Source organism: Fusarium subglutinans, assembly GCF_013396075.1.
Source record: "Fusarium subglutinans strain NRRL 66333 chromosome Unknown NRRL66333_c0000058, whole genome shotgun sequence".
NCBI classification, from domain to species: Eukaryota; Fungi; Ascomycota; class Sordariomycetes; order Hypocreales; family Nectriaceae; genus Fusarium; species Fusarium subglutinans.
Window position 1 is genome coordinate 34,031 of NW_023502121.1, and position 19,046 is coordinate 53,076.

Below are 19,046 nucleotides of genomic sequence, written 5' to 3' on the forward strand. Positions count from 1 at the left end.
ACAAGGGTCAGCACTGTAATGGTACCTCGTGTCATCAAGATAAACCCTCGATGACCTTGCGTTCAGATGCTTTCCATAGTTGTATGAATTTTACCATTTCAACGGGGTTTATACGATTGAAGGCAATCTCAATTCCCTCCTTGTTTGGAAGACACATCTCATTGAAGCTGCTGGCTGTGTTGTCTCGGAGATCCGGTACGATCGTCGTTGTCCGTTGCCGCAAAATATCTTTTTAGTCTTAGTTGTAGGGGTTCTCGTTGTTCCGGCTTTGTCCCTCCTCCGTACCGATATTTCACTCAATGTTGCGCGTTCCATCGCCGGCCCAATCTGTTAGCTGGCGCTCATTGTAGCCCTTCAACCATGATTCATGGTCCACCGCCAAGTGTGTCTCTCCGGTTGTAAAAGCCTCAGGCCTGAAGGTCTCTCAATTCCTCCAGAGCAATCACAGCTCAGCATTGTTGTATCTCACTCCACCCGATTCCCTCCGACGGCTAAGCAGCCCGTGCAGAGCTCAATCCCCTTGCCTAATTCGCACCCGTGATATCATGCCCATTCCCATCACTTTCCAGCGGTCCTAAGCTGCTTAATAGCGGGCAAATATCTTGTTTGTGGGAGGTTTTCGTCTGTTCAAGTTCGTGCTCAAGTCATATTCTCACCCGTGTTCGCCGTAACAATCGTCTCTCCCATATTCATCGTTGTTCCCTTCTTCCCAGCGTTGCCCCGGCTGACATCCTCACCCCCCTGATAATATCCACCCGTGTGGGCCCACCTATCCTCACTTTCTTCCCGGCTCCAGACGCTCTCTCTTCCCTTTTCCTTTTCCCACTACCGTCCTGTCTCGTGCTGAGCTCCGTATCTCTTTTCTTTAAACCTCCCATCAGCCTCTCCCTCTTTCAAACATCAACCATCTCCCCTCACACATCAATCACAATGGCCTCTTCTCGTGTCTTCGCCTCTCGCCTGGCCTCCCAGATGGCCGTCAAGGCCGCTCGCCCTGCTGTCCGAGCCCCCGTCGCTGCTGCCAGCAAGCGAACCATCTCTGGTAAGTTTCTGATGCGGCAAAAATTTTCTTCAAGCTCAATTGAGCTGGTGTCGAACCCGACTCGATCGAACTTCGCCCATCACGATGAATGAACAATTCGCTCACAATCGATTCAAGGCGCCAGCCCCCTCCAGGCCATGAAGCGTCAGACTCTTCTCCAGGCTACCAGCCGCAACGCCTTCCAGGTCCAGCGTCGTGCCTACTCCTCCGAGATCGCCCAGGCCATGGTTGAGGTCTCCAAGAACTTGGGTATGGGTGCCGCCGCCATTGGTCTGACTGGTGCCGGTATTGGTATCGGTCTCGTCTTCGCCGCCCTCCTTAACGGTGTTGCCCGCAACCCTGCCCTCCGTGGTCAGCTCTTCTCTTATGCCATTCTGGGTTTCGCTTTCGTTGAGGCCATCGGTCTTTTCGATCTGATGGTTGCCCTCATGGCCAAGTTCGTAAGTCAATTCCCAATTCTCGCATTCCTACTTCCTTTCCAGCATGAACTAACATGCTCCACTTTAGACCTAAGTTATTTCCCAGCCAATTGGGTAGGCTCGTGCCGAATGATCGAGTCAACGAGTCAGAGGAGGCTGCTGAGCATGATGCATTGTGCCATGTCTTGAGAAATTTGACATGGGTGCGCTTGATGCCAGCTTGCACGATAGAGGGGAGGTTGTCTTGTAATAGACGGGATAGAGATCTGGGAGTGACATCGGTCATAGGCACTTTCCTATGATTAGAGTTGGGGAAATTCTGCATAATTCCTCCCAGGGATCAATTTGTAAAATAAAAAGCCTCATTCATCCCGCTTCTTCCAATGCATATGGATATTTTCCTTGTTCCACCATTACGAAATAAATGGTTCATCTGATAATCGTGACTTCAGATATCAATGATCCCAATTGGCGTCTCAATTAACTTTCAGTCGATGACATCGTTCCGAGTAGCTTTGTCCGCTGCATGGCAGCTGTAAACATGAGGCATTTGCTGAGCTCCCGTGGGCCGGAGCCGGGGGTTGGCGGGCTAGCCGGAGACAGTCTTGAAGGCACTGTTCTTCCAGCTTAGCCGAGTTGACCCGGGCATGTTGTATGGTCTGTATGGGTCGCTCGGTGCTTGATGCCTGCGTTCCAAGGCACCCAATTTCGATCGAAGTTTCTTCATGATATGAAAAAAAAAAGATCCACACGGTGTAAATTTTACCCTCGCTAGCGTCTGTTGCTAGCCGTAGCGCACAGCAAAGACCAATAGGGCGGGCATGAGCGAGTCGTTGGAGTGGGTTAAGAGGCAACTGAATGATCTGTGGGATTTGATAGTGGAGCTGCTGAGAGGGTATGTAAAGAAAGCAAATCCACCTGACGACAAAGCCACGAGCTGGTCTGGAGTAATTGCCGGCAATGTCGGTCGAGATGCAATGCTTTCGAGCTCTAGGACAGTCAACATAGCACTTCCGATGGGTTTGTCGGGGGCTTTGACTGCCATTGAGTTGCATGATCTCAATGAGCATTGCTCAAAGTTCAAACATTATAGTCTGACCGGTTGCACCACGGGGCACTGACAACAGCTTCGATGAAACGAATGAGGCTATAGCCGACAGGGTCCTATGCAAAATTCATCAATCAAACATCATCGAAGTTTCGAGGAAGGCTAGGGCGACGTCTCGAACGGAAAGATACCACGAGCTCCAGTGAGCACCAATATGAGAAATAGACGACGGCATCTGGACGAGCGATGTGCTACACAACCGAGTTGGTATCAATGGTTGCTTGTGGGGCCATAAACAATATCTGGGCCTCGAAGGTTTGGGCAGATTGAACAGCAGACGATGCGAGCGATGACATGCCAGGGAACTCCAGGGACGTTGGTAAGAACGGGTTCAAGTGAACAGTCATTGGGAACGCTCCAGTACTCTGTATGGATAGGAGGATTGAGGTATATGTCGAAAATGTACCGTCTCAATGACTAGATGTGTGTTTTGCCGTCGACACGCACACAGAGTTCATTCTCTCCCGATTTGCTTGTACCGAGAAGGCGGGAAGACTCGGGGTTTCATGAGAGTATGGAAGAAGAGAACTTCGTCACAAACCTGGATACAGAATCACAAGGCCTTGGTGAACTCTCTGGCAGTTATATGTCTCTGTCTGTCTATTTGTCAGTATGCTGCAACGGGAGCATTCATCTCCGAGGTCCTGCTTTTACTTACTTTATAGATCATTGTGTACTTTGGTTCAGGCCCACTCAACTCCACCGTTCTCGAAAGATTGGTGCCGTTCTTGCTGGTGTAAGTCGCTCAAAGGGCCACAACGAAGCTCAATGCGGGCATAACGACTTGTGAAACAACAACACCAACAAGAAAGAAATCAGAAGGAAAGAAGAGAAGGGAATGCTGCATCTTGGGTTTCATCCCGTCTCTTTCCCCTCACTTGGAATCACATGACCTGCCGGTCTTGCCAGGCCACTTACCACTCTCTGTTGTGTCAAAGACATAGGCCATATCATCGATGTGATTCGGAAACCATGGCTTGTTCAGGAGACAGCGGATTTAGACGATGGCAATAGCGTGCGTGTGCTCGAGACATTTGCTGTCGCCGTTCTTCTCATCATGCCTTGCGTGAAATGAAGTGAAACTGGGTTGGCGGAAGAAGCGGCAAGACGAGGACAAAGATGCAAAAGGCAAAGAAGAAGCAGAGTTGGGGTTTCAAGGATTGGTCCTATTCTTATTGGCAAAGCCAGGGTTTGAGTAATGCCACGGCGACAGAGTGAGATTATCCGAGTCACAAAATGAGGGGAAGTCAACGCCGTGGCTGCCGTGCAAGAGATGAAGGGGACAATCAGCCGAATAGGGTCTCCTGCATTTGGCAGGAACAGCGTCTGGATGGCACCTTCCCGTTTCCTGCGATTGGCCATTACCACCCATCTACGCCGCGTTCCTTGGACGTTGGGGTGCCATCGACCTCCATCCAAGCCGTCAGCAGAACCCAAATGGACGCGTAGTGGTTGTGATTTGTCAAAGCGCAAGGGGAAAGGACATTCTAGCCTACGGTTGCCATTTTGGATATTTTAGCTTGTAAAACTATGTTGTCGTGAATAGCTTCTAATTTTCTATTGCCCAGTATCACGGTTTATATGACTTCTCACGCGACAATTCAAAATATTATTTGCATTAAAATCCGCAGTCATTACAGTCAGAGGCCATTCAAAGCGGGGAAAGTGGAAAATCCGGGGTAATTAGGGTACGGGTAACATTTGCCTCCCTTCCGTGGTGGAGCTGCATTACCGTATCGCGTCCCCGAACGCAGGCATTGGATGTTCAATCGGGTTTCCCAGGGTGAACACCTTGGCCCCATCATTCGATTTTTATGTCCAAGTGCTTCGATAGCCAACAATTCAGGTTTTATTCGTGCATACTACCTAGGGGAGGAAAGAAAACACAAAACCTTGACCCTAAGCGATAAAAGTGTTTAGGTAAATTCAGCCTAAGTTTAGGGGATCTTTGATGAGTTTATTTTGGCACCCTAGATCAAGGTCCGGTGTTTTCTTGCTCACCGAGGACTACGTAATATAGTCTCCAGTATTATAATGCCAGGCGGCTGCCTACTAGGTAGGTACATAGGTACGGAGTACCGTCTCGGAGTTTATGCCCTGTTCGATCGTCGATGTACCCTCGACTGTGGCTATTGATGCTAGTGTGGTTCGACAAACAAGCAAAAGAAAACATTCTCTGTACGGAGTAGTACAGACCTATTTAGGGGATTGACAAAATATGACGACTACTAGTCGCTCGTATTATTATTATTATTATTATTATTATTATTATTATTATTATCATCATCATGTAGAGGAATTAGGCATTTAATAACTTGAGCACCCGATGTTAACATGCAGTGTGACTTTCCCAAGCGAATACTGATAGGGGCTAGAACAGCCACTGATGTGAAAAGATAAACGAGGCACCGGCTGTTGTTTCATAAACCATGTATTCAATATATAAGCTGTACGGATACTAGAAGTATATTTATCCAGTAAATATCCAGCATATGCTGGCTCACCAACTAAGAACCGTCGAAAATAGTTGGCTGTATTAAAGATGCAGAATGGTCCATATAGTTATACAGAAGTTCAGCTTAGACAGAACAGCAATCCCAGTTGAAATTTTTAAACAGCAGCGAATGAAGCCATAATGATTAAGCTACTGACTAAAAGCCGAGCCTTCCTATGGCCTACCTATGCTGTAGTCTGGGACCCAAAACTCCTGTTTTCGCCGTGGTTACCCGGCATCCGACACCCTGAAGTTATTTTTTGAATGTTGCACTTCGCTCTCCTCTCACTGGGGGCGCTTTGCGTGCCCCCTTGACATCCGTGTCCGCAGACTTCGAGTAGGGGTCGAAGACCTTCTTCTTGCCCTTTCCGTCTGCCTGTCCACCATTTGACTCCCTGTTTGAATGGAGCACCGATGTAGCCTTACTATAGTCGAAAGGCACTGCGTCAAACTTCTTGGTCTTGTCATCCTGCTTCTTCTGCTTCCGCTGAGCCTTGCGAGCCTTCTTCGCTTCTTGTCGTCGGATTCGCTCTTCTTCAGCCTTCTTCTCCTCTGCCTTGCGAAGCTTGCGACGAGCACTCCTGGACGATTTTTGGGGAGGTTCATCTTCGACAGCGATGACTCCACTACCCTCTTGCATCTCCTCATCACTATCAGATTGTGATGAATCCGTGTCCTCTTCACTTGACTCGGATTCTTCGATCGCTTGCGACTTTCGCTTCTGGCCCCTCCTCAACGTAAACTCTTCGTCAGCCTCTTCAACCTCAGCATTACCAGCTGCACTCTCCACAGTATCTGTTTGCTCAGAGACTTTGACCTCTTCGGCGGCTGTATCGTGTTGAATGTCTCCTTTAATCGAGCCTTGTTGTATGAATCTCTGCCAAGGGAACGGAATAAGCTCCTCCCCAATTTTGGTTGGTCGCGTTGAAGGATCCCATTTAGAGCTGATCGGCATATCGCCAAATAACTGCGACCGAGTCAGCCTACTGACCGTGACCTCTTCATCAAGAACCGGTAACTTTGTAGTTTGCCTGGCTGCAATAGGCATTCCATTCTTTCTCATGCTATCCGGCGCCATTGAGGTAAAGAAGTGAAGCAAGCTGAGTCCACCCTTTGCCTTAGTCTCTTTGATTTGTTCCCAGATCTCATTGAAACGCGGTCGTGCTAGAGACGCATTTAGGGGTAACAAGCTGTGTAAGGCCTTTGCATCCGGCGGGTTGATTCGGGCGATCTCTGTGATATCCCTGGTGCTGAGAACGTAGTTGGTACTCTCGTCCTCTTTCCTGGCAGTGTTATCTCTCCACCTCCACAAGGCTCTGAAGACAGCAAATTGTTCGCTATCGAATGCTAAATGCGAGTTCTTGAAGATATACCCATACCAGCCACGAGAGCCTTCACCAGTCTCTTCATCATAACCGGGATGTTCGTAGCGTGAAAGTGACTGTTCCTTTGATTTCTCCACTGCCCGGCCAATGTAGTCTTTATCGACATCACCTCTATCAGAGGCAGCAACAAGCTCGTTTCGTACTCGATCGTAGATGTAGAGCAAGTAGTGGGTGTCGGACCGAGCATAGTACATCATCTCCTCGGGTAGTGGGCGTATCCTCCAGTCAGCCAATTGATACTGCTTGTCTGCATCAAAATCGACGAACCTAGACAATAGGTAGGCTAAACTCTTGGCGGGATAGTGGAGTTGCTCGCACGCAAAGAAGGTATCGAAGAGACCATTCACATACAGTCCCAAATCTCGCTGAAGCCAAACCATGTCCATGTATGCACCATGGAAAACCTTTTGATGTGTTAGTTATTCATAATTTTTACTGCTCGAGCTCAGGAGACAAACCTTAACGATATTGGGATCGGTGAAAACTTGGTTCAGAACCTCAAGTTTATGGCGCCAGGGTTGTAGAGTATCTACGATCCAGTCCTTCTCTCGCGTACTAATTTGCATGAGAGATACAAGTCCAACATAGGACCTAAAATCGTGATGTTCCAGATCTATAGCAATCTCCTTGGCGCCCTTCAGTTCCTCCAGCATCTCCAGAACGCCCTCGTATGTGTCGACAAAAGTCGCCGCGGTTGTTTCGACAGGCTGGTACATGATAGGTTCGGAGTCCTTGAACACTCGTTTCGGATATGACATGCGAACAATTTCGTGTTCATAAGGATGTTGGTATCTGTAAAGCGAACATTAGTACTTGACTATCACCAGTGCTCTGAAATCGCAAATGATTCCTGAAGGAGTGTTTTGAATATGGCGAACATACTGTGGTGTGCCAGCTTCATTGGGGACGACCTTGAGGCTTTCCTCCAAAGATAATGTGGCATTTGGTTTCGACGTAAGCATCGGCTTCCATGGAGCAGGAGCAAAATTGTCGGGCTTTCGTTCGAAAAGGAGTTGAGGCTTGGTCATATTTGCGTTTCGGATAACCTTGTTCGTAGACTTGGGCTTCTTGGACTTGTTCGCCTTCGTTAATTAGCTGCAATACTCCAAACAAGAAATATTTGACATACAGGATCAGGTAGGGGTGGCTCCTTTCTCTTGACAAGCCCTGTGTACTCATCCAAGGCTGTGTCGGCTTTCTCGAGTGATGAATCGACAACGTCCACGACGCCCCTCCAGTTCATCTCGATGTCTTCCACATCTTCAAGCTTGGGCGCCTTGACACCACACGCCTTACCGGCGGTCAGAAGAAGTTGTGTGGAGAGTTCGAGGATCCGCGAAGTTCGATCTTCGAGTAGTTGGCCGACGCTAGGGTTGACTGTCCGTTGGAAACTTAGGTCTTCGGCGGCGATTCGGTTCACGGTCTTGATTGTGGAAATAAGTGACTTCTGAATGATCTCCTGGAGCGACTTAAAATCTTGAGATTGCTCCATGTTTGCGACAGGAGATGCACGTTGCGCGTGCAGTTGGTAGCTGTGCCTAATCTCGCGATCAGTGTTGATTCTAGAAAAATTCCTAGATTTAGTTGCGCTTATCGATAAGATAAGATCCAGCCGACTGCACGTTAACAACCTACTCCGTAGTACTTACCTTACTGGTTAAAATTAGTAGTCTAGGTTAGTAGCTGTGGTAGTTGGTGAGAATGATAACTTTGGGTGAAAAGTGTACATTACACTTTTTATAATTTATTTAGAAGGACGCAACCAATTTATTCTTATGTCTCTATATACGGTGTATGATTAATGCAGTCTTAGTTATGTTTAATATACACACCTCCGTTATGAGAAAGAATAAAGACATTGCATGGACATCCAACTTGCATAGCTGAAGTCTTGGGATGCTCCGTTTGCTATAAACCTCAAGTTTAGTGATGTCGAGAAATCAAAATGCAACAATGATATACATACCACATATTGGTGTTTTATTTTTGAGTTTTTGCGTAAACGTGGAAACTTTGGAATGGGAGATTCCTTTCATTTACGTTTACCTACCTTATGCCAAACGCCTGAGGTGAGCTTGAGTTAAGTTGATCCTCACATTGCCAACACCGGGACCTAGACTCATTATCATAGCATGCCTGTAACCGATTAGTTATCACGGATCACCAAGCAGTCTTCATAGTTGATTAGATAATACAACGAGGGAATCTTTATTGGAAAGAGCTACAGTTGCCAGACACTCATACTTGGGCCAAAGATGCCTAGACATAGGAGCAGTTTAGTTGCGGCTACCGGGCCGAAGGCTATGCAAACCTCACCGATTTGAGACAGGCAGATGGTTGCAACAGAGTGATCAGTTTGGGTGCAGGCTCCCATCAATTCTCTTATTTTCGGGCTTCATCTTCGATGGTGACAGAGGTTCAGGACGTTATGGTCCGGTCAATGAAGCCCACCAAGGAAAAAACATGCCTTGCCCCCATTATCAATCAGTTCATTGGCCTGTGTGTAATGATAAAGCCCACTTCGTGAAAACCAGCAGCAGACAACATACTAGTACTTGGGCCTTGTAACCTCTAGTAGGTACCTATTTGATGGAACCCGGACGAAGAACGCCCCGAATGCGTCACTGTTCCATAACCACAGCTGGCTGGGCTGGCCTTGGGGAGCAAGAAAACATCGAACATTAGCATAGGATATCAAAATAAACCCAGTAAACGGTATCCTGAACTTATGCTAAGTTACCTCAGTCTTTTTGTCACTTATTAGGATCAAGGTCCTGAGTTTTTCCTCCCCTACTAAGCTGGCTGTTTATAGAGTCACTGAATCAAGCTTTGTATCACAGATGTGGAGACCCGCACATTATTAACCGGGGTTTGCCATTTACTTCTTATCAACTACTGAATTATTTCAAAACATCGAGAACAAAGATACTGTCCGTATCGCCCATGTAGTGGCCGATGAATCAAACCCGTCTCCGGAAACACCCCCGGGCTGCCCTCCGGTTCAAGCCATACAGACCTTTAGAAGCACCAATAGGCAGATATATAGAAGTGGAGAGCTAGTTCACTCCCGGACCTCTCGATTCGTTGCTGGCACTTTTCTCATTGTTACTACATGAAAATCAATGCCTCGTGGGTGATTGACAGGCGTAGGATGGTGCTGGGTGCCCAATGGTGTTTTCCCTTGACCATAGCGACCCGGCCCGTGTAAATGCCTCCCTCCACCTCATTCTCATCTTGAGGTCAACGGCCCGGATCTCGATCTCAGCGAATAGAGTACAACCGGGAGGCGGAAGCTATCGGCTTGCGGGACAATACCTAATAAGGGAAAGGAAAGCATGAGACATTACATATTGCAATGAGATCAGATCAGGTATGTGGTGATTTAAATAAAGAGGAGCACGAGAGAACAAGTTGTTGATCTCATGTTGTTCATCTCTCGAGTTACGACGAATTTGCATATGTTAAATTGAATCGTAACTTTAGAAAGTTTGTTAGCGCACTCTCCAACTCATGAACTACCTAACTAAGGTGTCATCAAAATCAGGCACAAGGTAAGGAAGTAAACGACCTTATTACTGCTAACCTGGCCAGCCTGGGTAGTGCATAGTACTGACTGGTTGCGGGCAGGTGTCATATGCCCCTCAGTTGCCATTTCTTTCAGCCCCATCCATGTTTCTGGCCAGTTTCTGCGATATTCTTCTGCTGTTTTATTAGAACCTGATCTCTCCCCTCTGACTTCTCTCAACTTATCGTTCGAAACTTGATCTTATTGATCTTCGTTAGATCAACTCTCTCTACTGCTCCTCAACAGTTGCAGACACATCTGACTCTTGATATCAACAGAAAGTCCTTGTTTCTTATTCTTTTCCGGTCCCCGCTTACCACGCTCTTCTCCAATAAATCGACTGACCTTACGCGCAATAGCGTCATCGTTTCGCTACACAACAGCCCAAAGCTCCTCACACTAACTCCACTACTGGGGACCTACGCCTCTCGGCTCTAAACCAGCTGCCAGGTCAATTCCCTGCCCCTCCACAATCGACAATCGATCATCGGCCATCGACCACAAACCGCGACGAGGCCGACTACACTCCGACCTTTTTATTTCTCAAGTTATCTTCCTTCAGCTTTTCAACATCCCAAATCTCCCTGTTTGAGATTATTTCTTCCAATACCGTCATCATGCCCGGTGCTGTCGATGAGAATGGCCAAGCTGCCCCAGGCCGCCTGTTGCTGCTCTCCAATCGATTGCCCATCACAATTAAGCGATCAGAAGATGGTAGCTATTCATTTTCTATGTCTTCTGGAGGTCTTGTCACGGGTCTCAGTGGTCTCAGCAAAACCACCAGTTTCCAGTGGTACGGCTGGCCAGGTCTCGAGGTCCCTGACAACGAAGTCGAGGGTATGAAGCAACGACTGAAAGACGAGTACGGCGCGCACCCGGTTTTTATCGACGATGAACTTGCCGACAGACATTACAATGGGTTTTCTAGTAAGTAGTACGATTTTGACACCACAAGAATGTTCCTGACATGATGCTCGCAGACTCAATTCTTTGGCCTCTTTTCCATTACCACCCTGGTGAGATCACCTTCGACGAGTCCGCTTGGGCCGCATATCAAGAAGTCAATCGCCTCTTTGCCAAGACCGTTATAAAGGATGTGCAAGATGGCGACCTTATTTGGGTTCATGATTACCATCTGATGCTCCTCCCCCAAATGCTTCGTGAGGAGATCGGCGAATCGAAAAAGAATGTCAAGATTGGCTTCTTTCTCCATACACCATTCCCCAGTAGTGAAATTTACAGGATCCTGCCTGTCAGAGAAGCACTCCTTACTGGACTCCTTGATTGCGACCTTATTGGTTTCCATACATACGACTACGCTCGTCACTTCCTTAGCAGTTGCTCCCGCATTCTCGAGTGTCCTACGACCCCTAACGGTGTCGACTGGAATGGCCGTTTTGTGACAGTTGGAGCCTTCCCCATTGGAATCGATCCCGATAACTTCGTTGAAGGACTGAAGAAGCCAAAGGTGCAAGAACGTATCGCTGCACTCAGCCGAAAGTTCGAAGGTGTCAAGCTCGTCGTTGGAGTCGATCGCTTGGATTACATCAAGGGTGTTCCTCAGAAATTGCACGCTCTTGAAGTGTTCCTGACCGAACATCCGGAATGGATCGGTAAAATTGTTCTGGTTCAGGTTGCTGTTCCTTCACGACAAGACGTCGAAGAGTATCAGAATCTCCGTGCTGTGGTTAACGAACTGGTCGGCCGAATCAACGGAAAGTTTGGCACCATTGAGTTTATGCCCATTCACTTCCTCCATCAATCCGTCACTTTTGACGAGCTTACTGCCCTGTATGCTGTATCTGACGTCTGTTTGGTCTCATCCACCCGAGACGGTATGAACTTGGTGTCCTACGAATACATTGCGACACAACAGAAGAACCACGGCGTCATGATTTTGAGCGAATTTACAGGTGCTGCTCAATCGCTCAATGGCAGTCTCATCGTCAATCCTTGGAACACTGAAGAGCTTGCCAATGCTTTACATGACGCCGTTACCATGAGCCCCGAACAACGTGAAGCCAACTACAAAAAGCTCGAACGTTATGTCTTTAAGTACACAAGTGCTTGGTGGGGTGCTAGCTTTGTCTCTGAAATGACCCGTCTTAGCACTGAGGGTTCTCAGCCCAAGACCCTTCGCAACGTCTCTGGGGCTGTAATCGGACTGGAGCAGAAAGCCCAACAGGCTGTCGCTGATCTTGAGAAGAAGGCGGAGGAACTATTAGCCATTGACGAGAAGAAGGAAGCCGATTTACAGACAGAGCCTTCTCAATAAAAAATGTCTCGTAGCAGGGAAGGACATTGGTGTGCAAGAACGAGTTCACGGTTTAGGCAAGCGGTCATGATTTGGGTCTCATTATAAACTGTTTTTCTTTTGCTATAATAAAAAATATCACGATGGAGTCATCGGCCTTGCTTCTGAGTGTGTCGACTGCTTTTAAATATTCATTCAGACATGAGTTACTATCATTGAATCATGTGTGCATATGTAAAAAAGTCAATGGAACTCTTTGTATTTCCGCCCATGGTGACCTAAAATATCAATGCCGTGGGCAAGTGTAAGCGACCATAGGCCCGAAGATGAAAGTGCATTGATTGCGATGCAAATGCATCAACAGATGGTATCTAAACAAAAAGAGAGCAGACAGGTTACGAAACCCATACATTACAAATTCCAAAGTCCACCAAAACTCCATCTCGGATCTCATCATGAAGTCTTAACACTTCGAAGTACTACCCTGATTTGCCGAATCGACCGTAATGACGTAAATGACTGTCTTTTTCACTCAATAAGGTGCGTTGACAATATCGTCCTTTCCAAGTTTGTATCGGCCACTGTCTCGGGTCCCGATGCGTCCAGAACCTCGACGCGAATCACTCAGTCGAACGTTACCGATGATGCTCTCGCGGGTGGGTTTCCTTAGGCTTTGTTTTGCGACCATGTTTACTTCGTTGGGCAAAGCAACAATGACGTTCTTGTCCGAGCCGTATTTGAAGTCGTCCGCCTTGACCTCCTCTTCATAACGCTTAATCTTATAAGCTGCCTTCATACCCCGAAGGATGCGCTTCAGGTTCCATTCGATGATGTAGGGACCAGTTGCAGTGATGATGCTTGTCTCCTCTGCACCCTCTCCAGTATTGAATTTGGCAGGAGTAAAATCAACAGGTTTTCCAGTCTCGTGGTAGAACTGGGCCACATGCTCAGGGGTAAGGGCGAGTCGTCGAGGATGCGGCTTGTCATTGGCAGCGAAAGGCTTCTCGAAACCAAGCTTACCCTCGTTCTTTCCAGACTTCTGCTGAGCGTCAACAAGCAGGATGTAGTTCTTGGTTGTTCCCAAGATCCACCGGCCATCGGCAGAAACGTCAATACCAGTGATGGGGTCACCAAGTGCAGGAAGCTGTGTCTTGGCTCGGATGCCGAGCCGGTCAAAGAGACGAATATCACCCTTATTACTTGCAACAGCGATGTAGCCCTTTTCAGTAGTTGCGAGGGCAGAGAAGTCGTTCTTCGAGGCATATTGCTTCATGTCGGCATCAACAAGCTTGTTGCCGGATAGACGTGGGTCAATTCGATAAAGAGCGTTGTTTGAGACACCCAGGAAGGTCTGTTCAGAGGTCATCTGCGCAAACTTGTTCTCGGGGGCAAATGTGACAACAGGGATATCATCGTGAACGTTCCACTCATCCACAACCTTTCCATACTCAAGGTCCATACGGTAGAGCTTGTTGGGATCAATCTCATTCTGTAAGATGAGATCTCGATCCTCGCTGTGCAGCATGACTTTCTTCGGGTTCATGAGTTTGCCAGAAGGAGTTGTGACTTTGGAAATGTTCGTGGAGAATTCGAGGTGATTGTTGGGTGTATGTTTGAATACACCGATCTTGGAGCCGCGAACGACGAATGAGCGGTCATGCTTGTAACCAACAGCCAGTTGCGAGTTGACCTCACCATCAGCGTTCTTGGGGAAGCTACTATCGTTCTCCTCATCTGTGTCGTACTCCTCCTCTTGGGTGCGATCATCCTCTAGCTCTTCTTCTTCTTCCTCCTCCTCCTCTTCCTCCGTGGAAGGCGCATCTTCCATAGTTAGGTCGCCAAATGCGTCAAGAACATATTCGCGTTCTTTGTCTTGCATCTTCGTCCACTTGGTCTCGTTCAGTTTCTCCCAAATGGCTTGCATAATGGCTTCTTGAAACTTTTCCAAGGTGGGCTGATCTTTAAATCTGAGAAGCCATGATCGCGCAGTTCCATCACTACTGAAATGATTGAAGACGAAAGAGAGATATTCAAAATCAAAGACAGGGTTGAAGTCAGCGACGACAGGAGTACCCAGATACGCCTTATCGTTCGACTCAACCTGGAGCCAGTATTCCCATTTTCCAACTTCTGAGACTTGAGCGATAACTGAATCATCAACGAGAGCGAAATGACCGGGCTGAGGGTCAAAAACATGTAGTTCAGCCACAACAGCGGCATATATCTCCAGAGCCTCGGGAGGGTTGCTAGCGCCCGGACCACTCAGGACCGGGGCTTCGATTTCCTGTTCGGGCACGAAGGCAGGCTCACGCTTAGCAGCGGAATTTGCTTGGGTCTTAGATAACATATCGTCGACAGATTCGATAGATCGAGCCAACGTTGGGCTATGCAGGGGACTAGCAGGCGGTATAGGGTCCTCTTCTTCGAATTCGAACTGCTGAAGGTCGGAGGTTGTTGCTGTAGAATGCGGCTTGCGATACTTGCGCTCGTATTGGCACTGCTGAGCAACTTGCACAAACTGCTGTACCTGAGATGATGTAACAGAAGGGTCGCAAACGAACTGGAAGAGGTCACCAGTATCACCGCTTAAATCCTTCCAAGCAAGAACTTTGTCACCACTGTCGCGAATCTCGGAACGGAAAGATAGAGCCTCGTCGAGTAGGAAGGTCTTCTCGTCCTTCTCAGATGCGAGGGCATCGATTTCGGCCTCTTCACCCTCTTCTTCGGCAAGAAGCTCTGCCTCACCTTCTTCAAAGACGCGTTGAACAACAAGCTGATACTGGAACTCCTGGTTTGTGCGTCGAATGCGGATGGCCGAGTCTCGAAAAATGAGTTCGGAATAGCCCTTAGGAGATAAAGGTCGAACAAGGTAGAGCTGTCCCTGTGGAAGCTCGATCAATGCCTCCTGCGTGCTTGAACCGAATATCAGTTTGCCGACTTGAGAACGTCAGTGTTAGCAGACTTGCACGAGAATAAAGCGGCGCAGCGAAAGAGGGGAGACACAGAAGTGATGGGAGAGATAAGGCACAAAGCAGCGAGGCTGTTCCTCTTTATGCTCAAGATGTAGATGTTGGTTGTAATGTGGGAGCAGGGATGATGCGGGGCAGTTACTTACTTCCTCGTAAGGCGAACATGCTGACCCTGGGCTTTCAACAGAGGAAAGAATAGGACAAAGATAGAGAGAAAGTGTGTGATGCGACACTTGCACGGTTGATGTTATTGTTGTTGGCGCCGAATCAGGAAGTCGTGGGGAGTATTTCCCTAAGATTGGGATGGAAGATTGGAAAAGGAGGAAGGTGAAAGTCGACGATGCACGACAAACAAATAAAAAAGCTACTACCTAAGGTATGCCGTGGCAAGACACCAGAGCAGTAACAGGCAGAAACAGGCCAAGCACCTTAGGTATTTCTTTAGGTACGGTAGGCAGCTCCCGCGTTGTCTTGTGAAAGCAAAAAGGAAATGTAAATCGCACCAAAAGCGGCCGGGATTGACTGGACCAACAGCTTAGGCAGGATCAAGCTTGAGCGTGCAAGGAGGACGAGTGCGTCATAGCATGGAGGAAGTACTGTATGAAAAAAAGGCCGTGACTGCCTCCCGCCTTTTTTTTTTGTGTAGGTACTTTGAAGAAACCTGGGTTGGAGGGGTGAAGAAGGAGGGGTCATTGGATGTTTGCCACAACTGACGTGCGCCACTGAGGCTAGTGGACCAGGGATAAGGTACATATGGCAATATTTACAGCCCACCTCAGGTCGAGGAGGATTAGGAGGAGCTTGGGGTGGTGGAAAGAGAAAGCTCGAGACCTCCATTCTATGCGAAAAAGAAAAAGAAAAACCTAGGGATGCTCACTATGAATTTAGCGGGCCTTGAATTTAGCTATCCCTGGCATCGTGTTTTGTTCTTAAGAATAACAAGATTCTTTATTATCGAGCTATTTCACATAAATGACCACATAAACACACATACTTGAACTACGATCCACGACAATGTTAATTACCTTGGCTACTTCAACTGCCAGTAATACTAGTGACATAGATCTTGATTCAATATAACCAATCGTATAACAATAGTTTAATAAAATTTCCCGTATGCGCCTCCCAACAATTGTCCTCAGATGATGAATTCATCCTGGTATATACAAGATCTCCAACAATGATTAGGCGAATGTATATATCCTTGCTTCGATCAAAGTTCACTTTCAGCCTGAGCACGAATGCCTCCCTCCTCACCGTCATCGGATTCATATCCCTCCCCTTCATTAGGCGGTTCCGGGCGAGAAATTCCAGCAAATTTATCGACAGCTAACCGGGCCACATTCTTGCCCATCAAAGCACTGGTTTCCATACATGACACGAAGCTCTCAATACCAGACGTGTAGTATACGCCGTCGCCGATAATAGGGTCCTCAAATGTGACACGAGGGAGCTCAACGGGGTAAGAGTTGAACCAGTGAGGGTGATACCAAGAGATAGGATTGGAAGTGTTTGCATCATCCTGTAACTTTCCAGAAACCACAGAGTCTGGGATGTCGGTGCCCAAAAGACGTGTGAGAAAATCGGCAGTGATGGGTGTGGGCGAGAAGATCTTATAGACACGCTCTTTCTGACCTGTCCTAGGGTTGACAAGATATTTCAATGTGCTAATAGAGTAGAAGCCAGTACGACCGACTCCCTCGGCCCCTTTTCTTGGTTCTTCGTCTTCGCCAAGAGTAGTGTAAACAGTAGCGGGCGCTTTGCTTCCGGCCTTCAAGCCAAAGAATTCGGGACTAAGCTCCAATGGCGATGCAAAGAGTGTAACGTGCAGTTTGGTATAGGGGATTTCATCGATTTCGCGATCGAGAACACCCTCTCCAGCTTTTATGTTACTGAACTGCCAGGGGTTGGCGATGATGACGTTGTCAAACTCGACATCATATTCTTTCGAAGCACCGTCCTTTGAGCTGGCATCTTTCGTTGTAATGACATACACTGGTGAAGATGACCGCGATTTCTTTTGGACTTTTTCGATTGAAGCCACGGTCGTGTTGCGAGAAATAGAAGCTCCGCTCTCTATTACCATATGCTCAAAGATACGCCAGTTGCCGCTATCCACAGACATCGCGTTGTCGGTTGCCAACGAAACCTATCGTAGTTAGGCAAGAAGCGTGCAAGAGGTCATATCATCCACTCACTAGAGTCTCTAGACCATGAATATGAGCTAGATTTGAAGCATAGTTGACACGTGTGCCAACCTGTAAGATCTCACGGGCGAAACGAGGATCAATTTCCTGTCCAGTTAGCCATCACCCGTTCTCAATTGAGTAGTTTGAACCTACGTTTCGCTTTAACATCTGATCTCCTGTTATACTTGTAATCTCATTCCATCCCAACTGTTCGGCTCTTTGAGTGAGCGACTTGAAGGGAAAGTAAGGGGCTTCGTATAACTTGAGGAAATGTTTGACCATGGCATCCACGATTTGTTTAGACCGGTAGGGTGCGAGCCCATATCTCCAGAACATCTTGGCCAGATCCCACCATGCCCAAGACCCTTCGGTCGTCTGAAAGACGAACTCGTAGCCATCCCATATGACAGTCATATCATCCTTCTCGAGACGGTGGGGCTCGCTCACTGTGAGATGGTAGCGCTCACTGGCGTTGGCAAGAATATGATTGGCGCCAACAAATATAGACGCTCCGAGCTCGATGGGCATAGAAGGGTCGTTATACGCAGGGACTGTCAATGTACGGCCCCCGATGCGATCCGTCCTTTCAAAGATGGTGACATTAATAGCAATATCCTCTTCTATAGCATATTGCCACAAATGGAAGGCTGCTGACGACCCAGCAGCTCCAGCCCCTATTCTCCAAGTTAGTACATGCCAATTATGATATGCCTAGGGATTGACCGCATTGCGGCGCATTGCGGGGGAATACATCTGTAGCACTTGGGGTTTGTGTTTTAACCATGGCTCTAAAATAACGAAATCAAGTACGAACCAATGATGGCAACGTTGTGAACATCTTCTGCTCTACACAAGACACTTGCAAGGGCGCCGAGCAGAGCCAAAGGTAGCTTGCTGTTTAAATACATCATATTTCACGAGAATGAGATGAATGTGTAGAATCCAGGTCGCCTCATGCATTCCGATGGGAGAAATCGAATGATGACCCGAGTGAGACGCGAGCGTCCATTCACGTGACGCACATGGCTCCAGACAGATAAACAATGTGCCCAAAAATCCGCATGGAAATAAGCAGTATGTATGATGTGTAGTCTCCTATACAAAGGAAAGGGGACCGGTTTTGGGTTGGTTGATTAAGCTGGCAGCCCAAACAATCACATTGTTTCGAAGTCTGGTTTTGGCAAGTCATGGATGGATCGCTCATGAGTCAATACGCGGTGCTAGTACCAACATCTGGTTAAAATCAATCAGCGTTCATAAGTACCGTGCAACGGCCACCAAGACAACAGAATAATGTTTCAACAATAAATTTGGTGATTCAATGTACCACTAAGTTCCCTAGTGATTCATCCTTGTGAAATCTAGACAATATTTCATACCCAGGCCTACGCCGTCTTACGCAATCCTTCATCTCGTAACAAAGATTACCCAGGGAATCATTATCCGTCCTCATAACGCCAAGCTAAATGCAAAATAATGCAACCTTCCCTTGAAAACAGAAACTGAAGGTCAAGAAGGTCACACAAGACTGTACAAGAAATCTTTTTTGGCCTTCCATATTCGTGATATCCGTAACCCCTAATCAAATTGTGAAATATGAAATGTGTAATAAGTAGGCTGA

At 47.5% G+C, this 19,046-nt stretch overlaps 5 protein-coding genes across 5 annotated transcripts; 2 read left to right on the forward strand and 3 right to left on the reverse strand.

The window, feature by feature from the left end:
- Positions 1-930: 930 nt before the first annotated feature.
- Positions 931-1,555, forward strand: FSUBG_5711 (ATP synthase subunit 9 mitochondrial; the record flags this gene model as incomplete). Its single annotated transcript, XM_036683837.1, has 3 exons — positions 931-1,042; positions 1,160-1,482; positions 1,550-1,555. 3 exons carry the CDS (start codon positions 931-933, stop codon positions 1,553-1,555), a joined length of 441 nt encoding a protein of 146 aa, XP_036538700.1.
- Positions 1,556-5,316: 3,761 nt separating this feature from the next.
- FSUBG_5712 (Exosome complex exonuclease rrp6) lies at positions 5,317-7,940 on the reverse strand (the record flags this gene model as incomplete). The annotated part of the gene is made up of 4 exons (XM_036683838.1): positions 5,317-6,852; positions 6,907-7,240; positions 7,331-7,521; positions 7,578-7,940. The coding sequence occupies 4 exons, from the start codon at positions 7,938-7,940 to the stop codon at positions 5,317-5,319; spliced, it is 2,424 nt and encodes an 807-aa protein (XP_036538701.1).
- A 2,690-nt stretch (positions 7,941-10,630) lies between these two features.
- FSUBG_5713 (trehalose phosphate synthase) lies at positions 10,631-12,288 on the forward strand (the record flags this gene model as incomplete). Its single annotated transcript, XM_036683839.1, has 2 exons — positions 10,631-10,940; positions 10,994-12,288. 2 exons carry the CDS (start codon positions 10,631-10,633, stop codon positions 12,286-12,288), a joined length of 1,605 nt encoding a protein of 534 aa, XP_036538702.1.
- Positions 12,289-12,799: 511 nt separating this feature from the next.
- FSUBG_5714 (vacuolar import and degradation 27) lies at positions 12,800-15,401 on the reverse strand (the record flags this gene model as incomplete). Its single annotated transcript, XM_036683840.1, has 2 exons — positions 12,800-15,204; positions 15,383-15,401. The coding sequence occupies 2 exons, from the start codon at positions 15,399-15,401 to the stop codon at positions 12,800-12,802; spliced, it is 2,424 nt and encodes an 807-aa protein (XP_036538703.1).
- Positions 15,402-16,449: 1,048 nt separating this feature from the next.
- On the reverse strand, positions 16,450-18,209 carry FSUBG_5715 (prenylcysteine oxidase farnesylcysteine lyase; the record flags this gene model as incomplete). The annotated part of the gene is made up of 4 exons (XM_036683841.1): positions 16,450-17,385; positions 17,435-17,530; positions 17,579-18,099; positions 18,149-18,209. The coding sequence occupies 4 exons, from the start codon at positions 18,207-18,209 to the stop codon at positions 16,450-16,452; spliced, it is 1,614 nt and encodes a 537-aa protein (XP_036538704.1).
- Between the last annotated feature and the right edge of the window lie 837 nt (positions 18,210-19,046).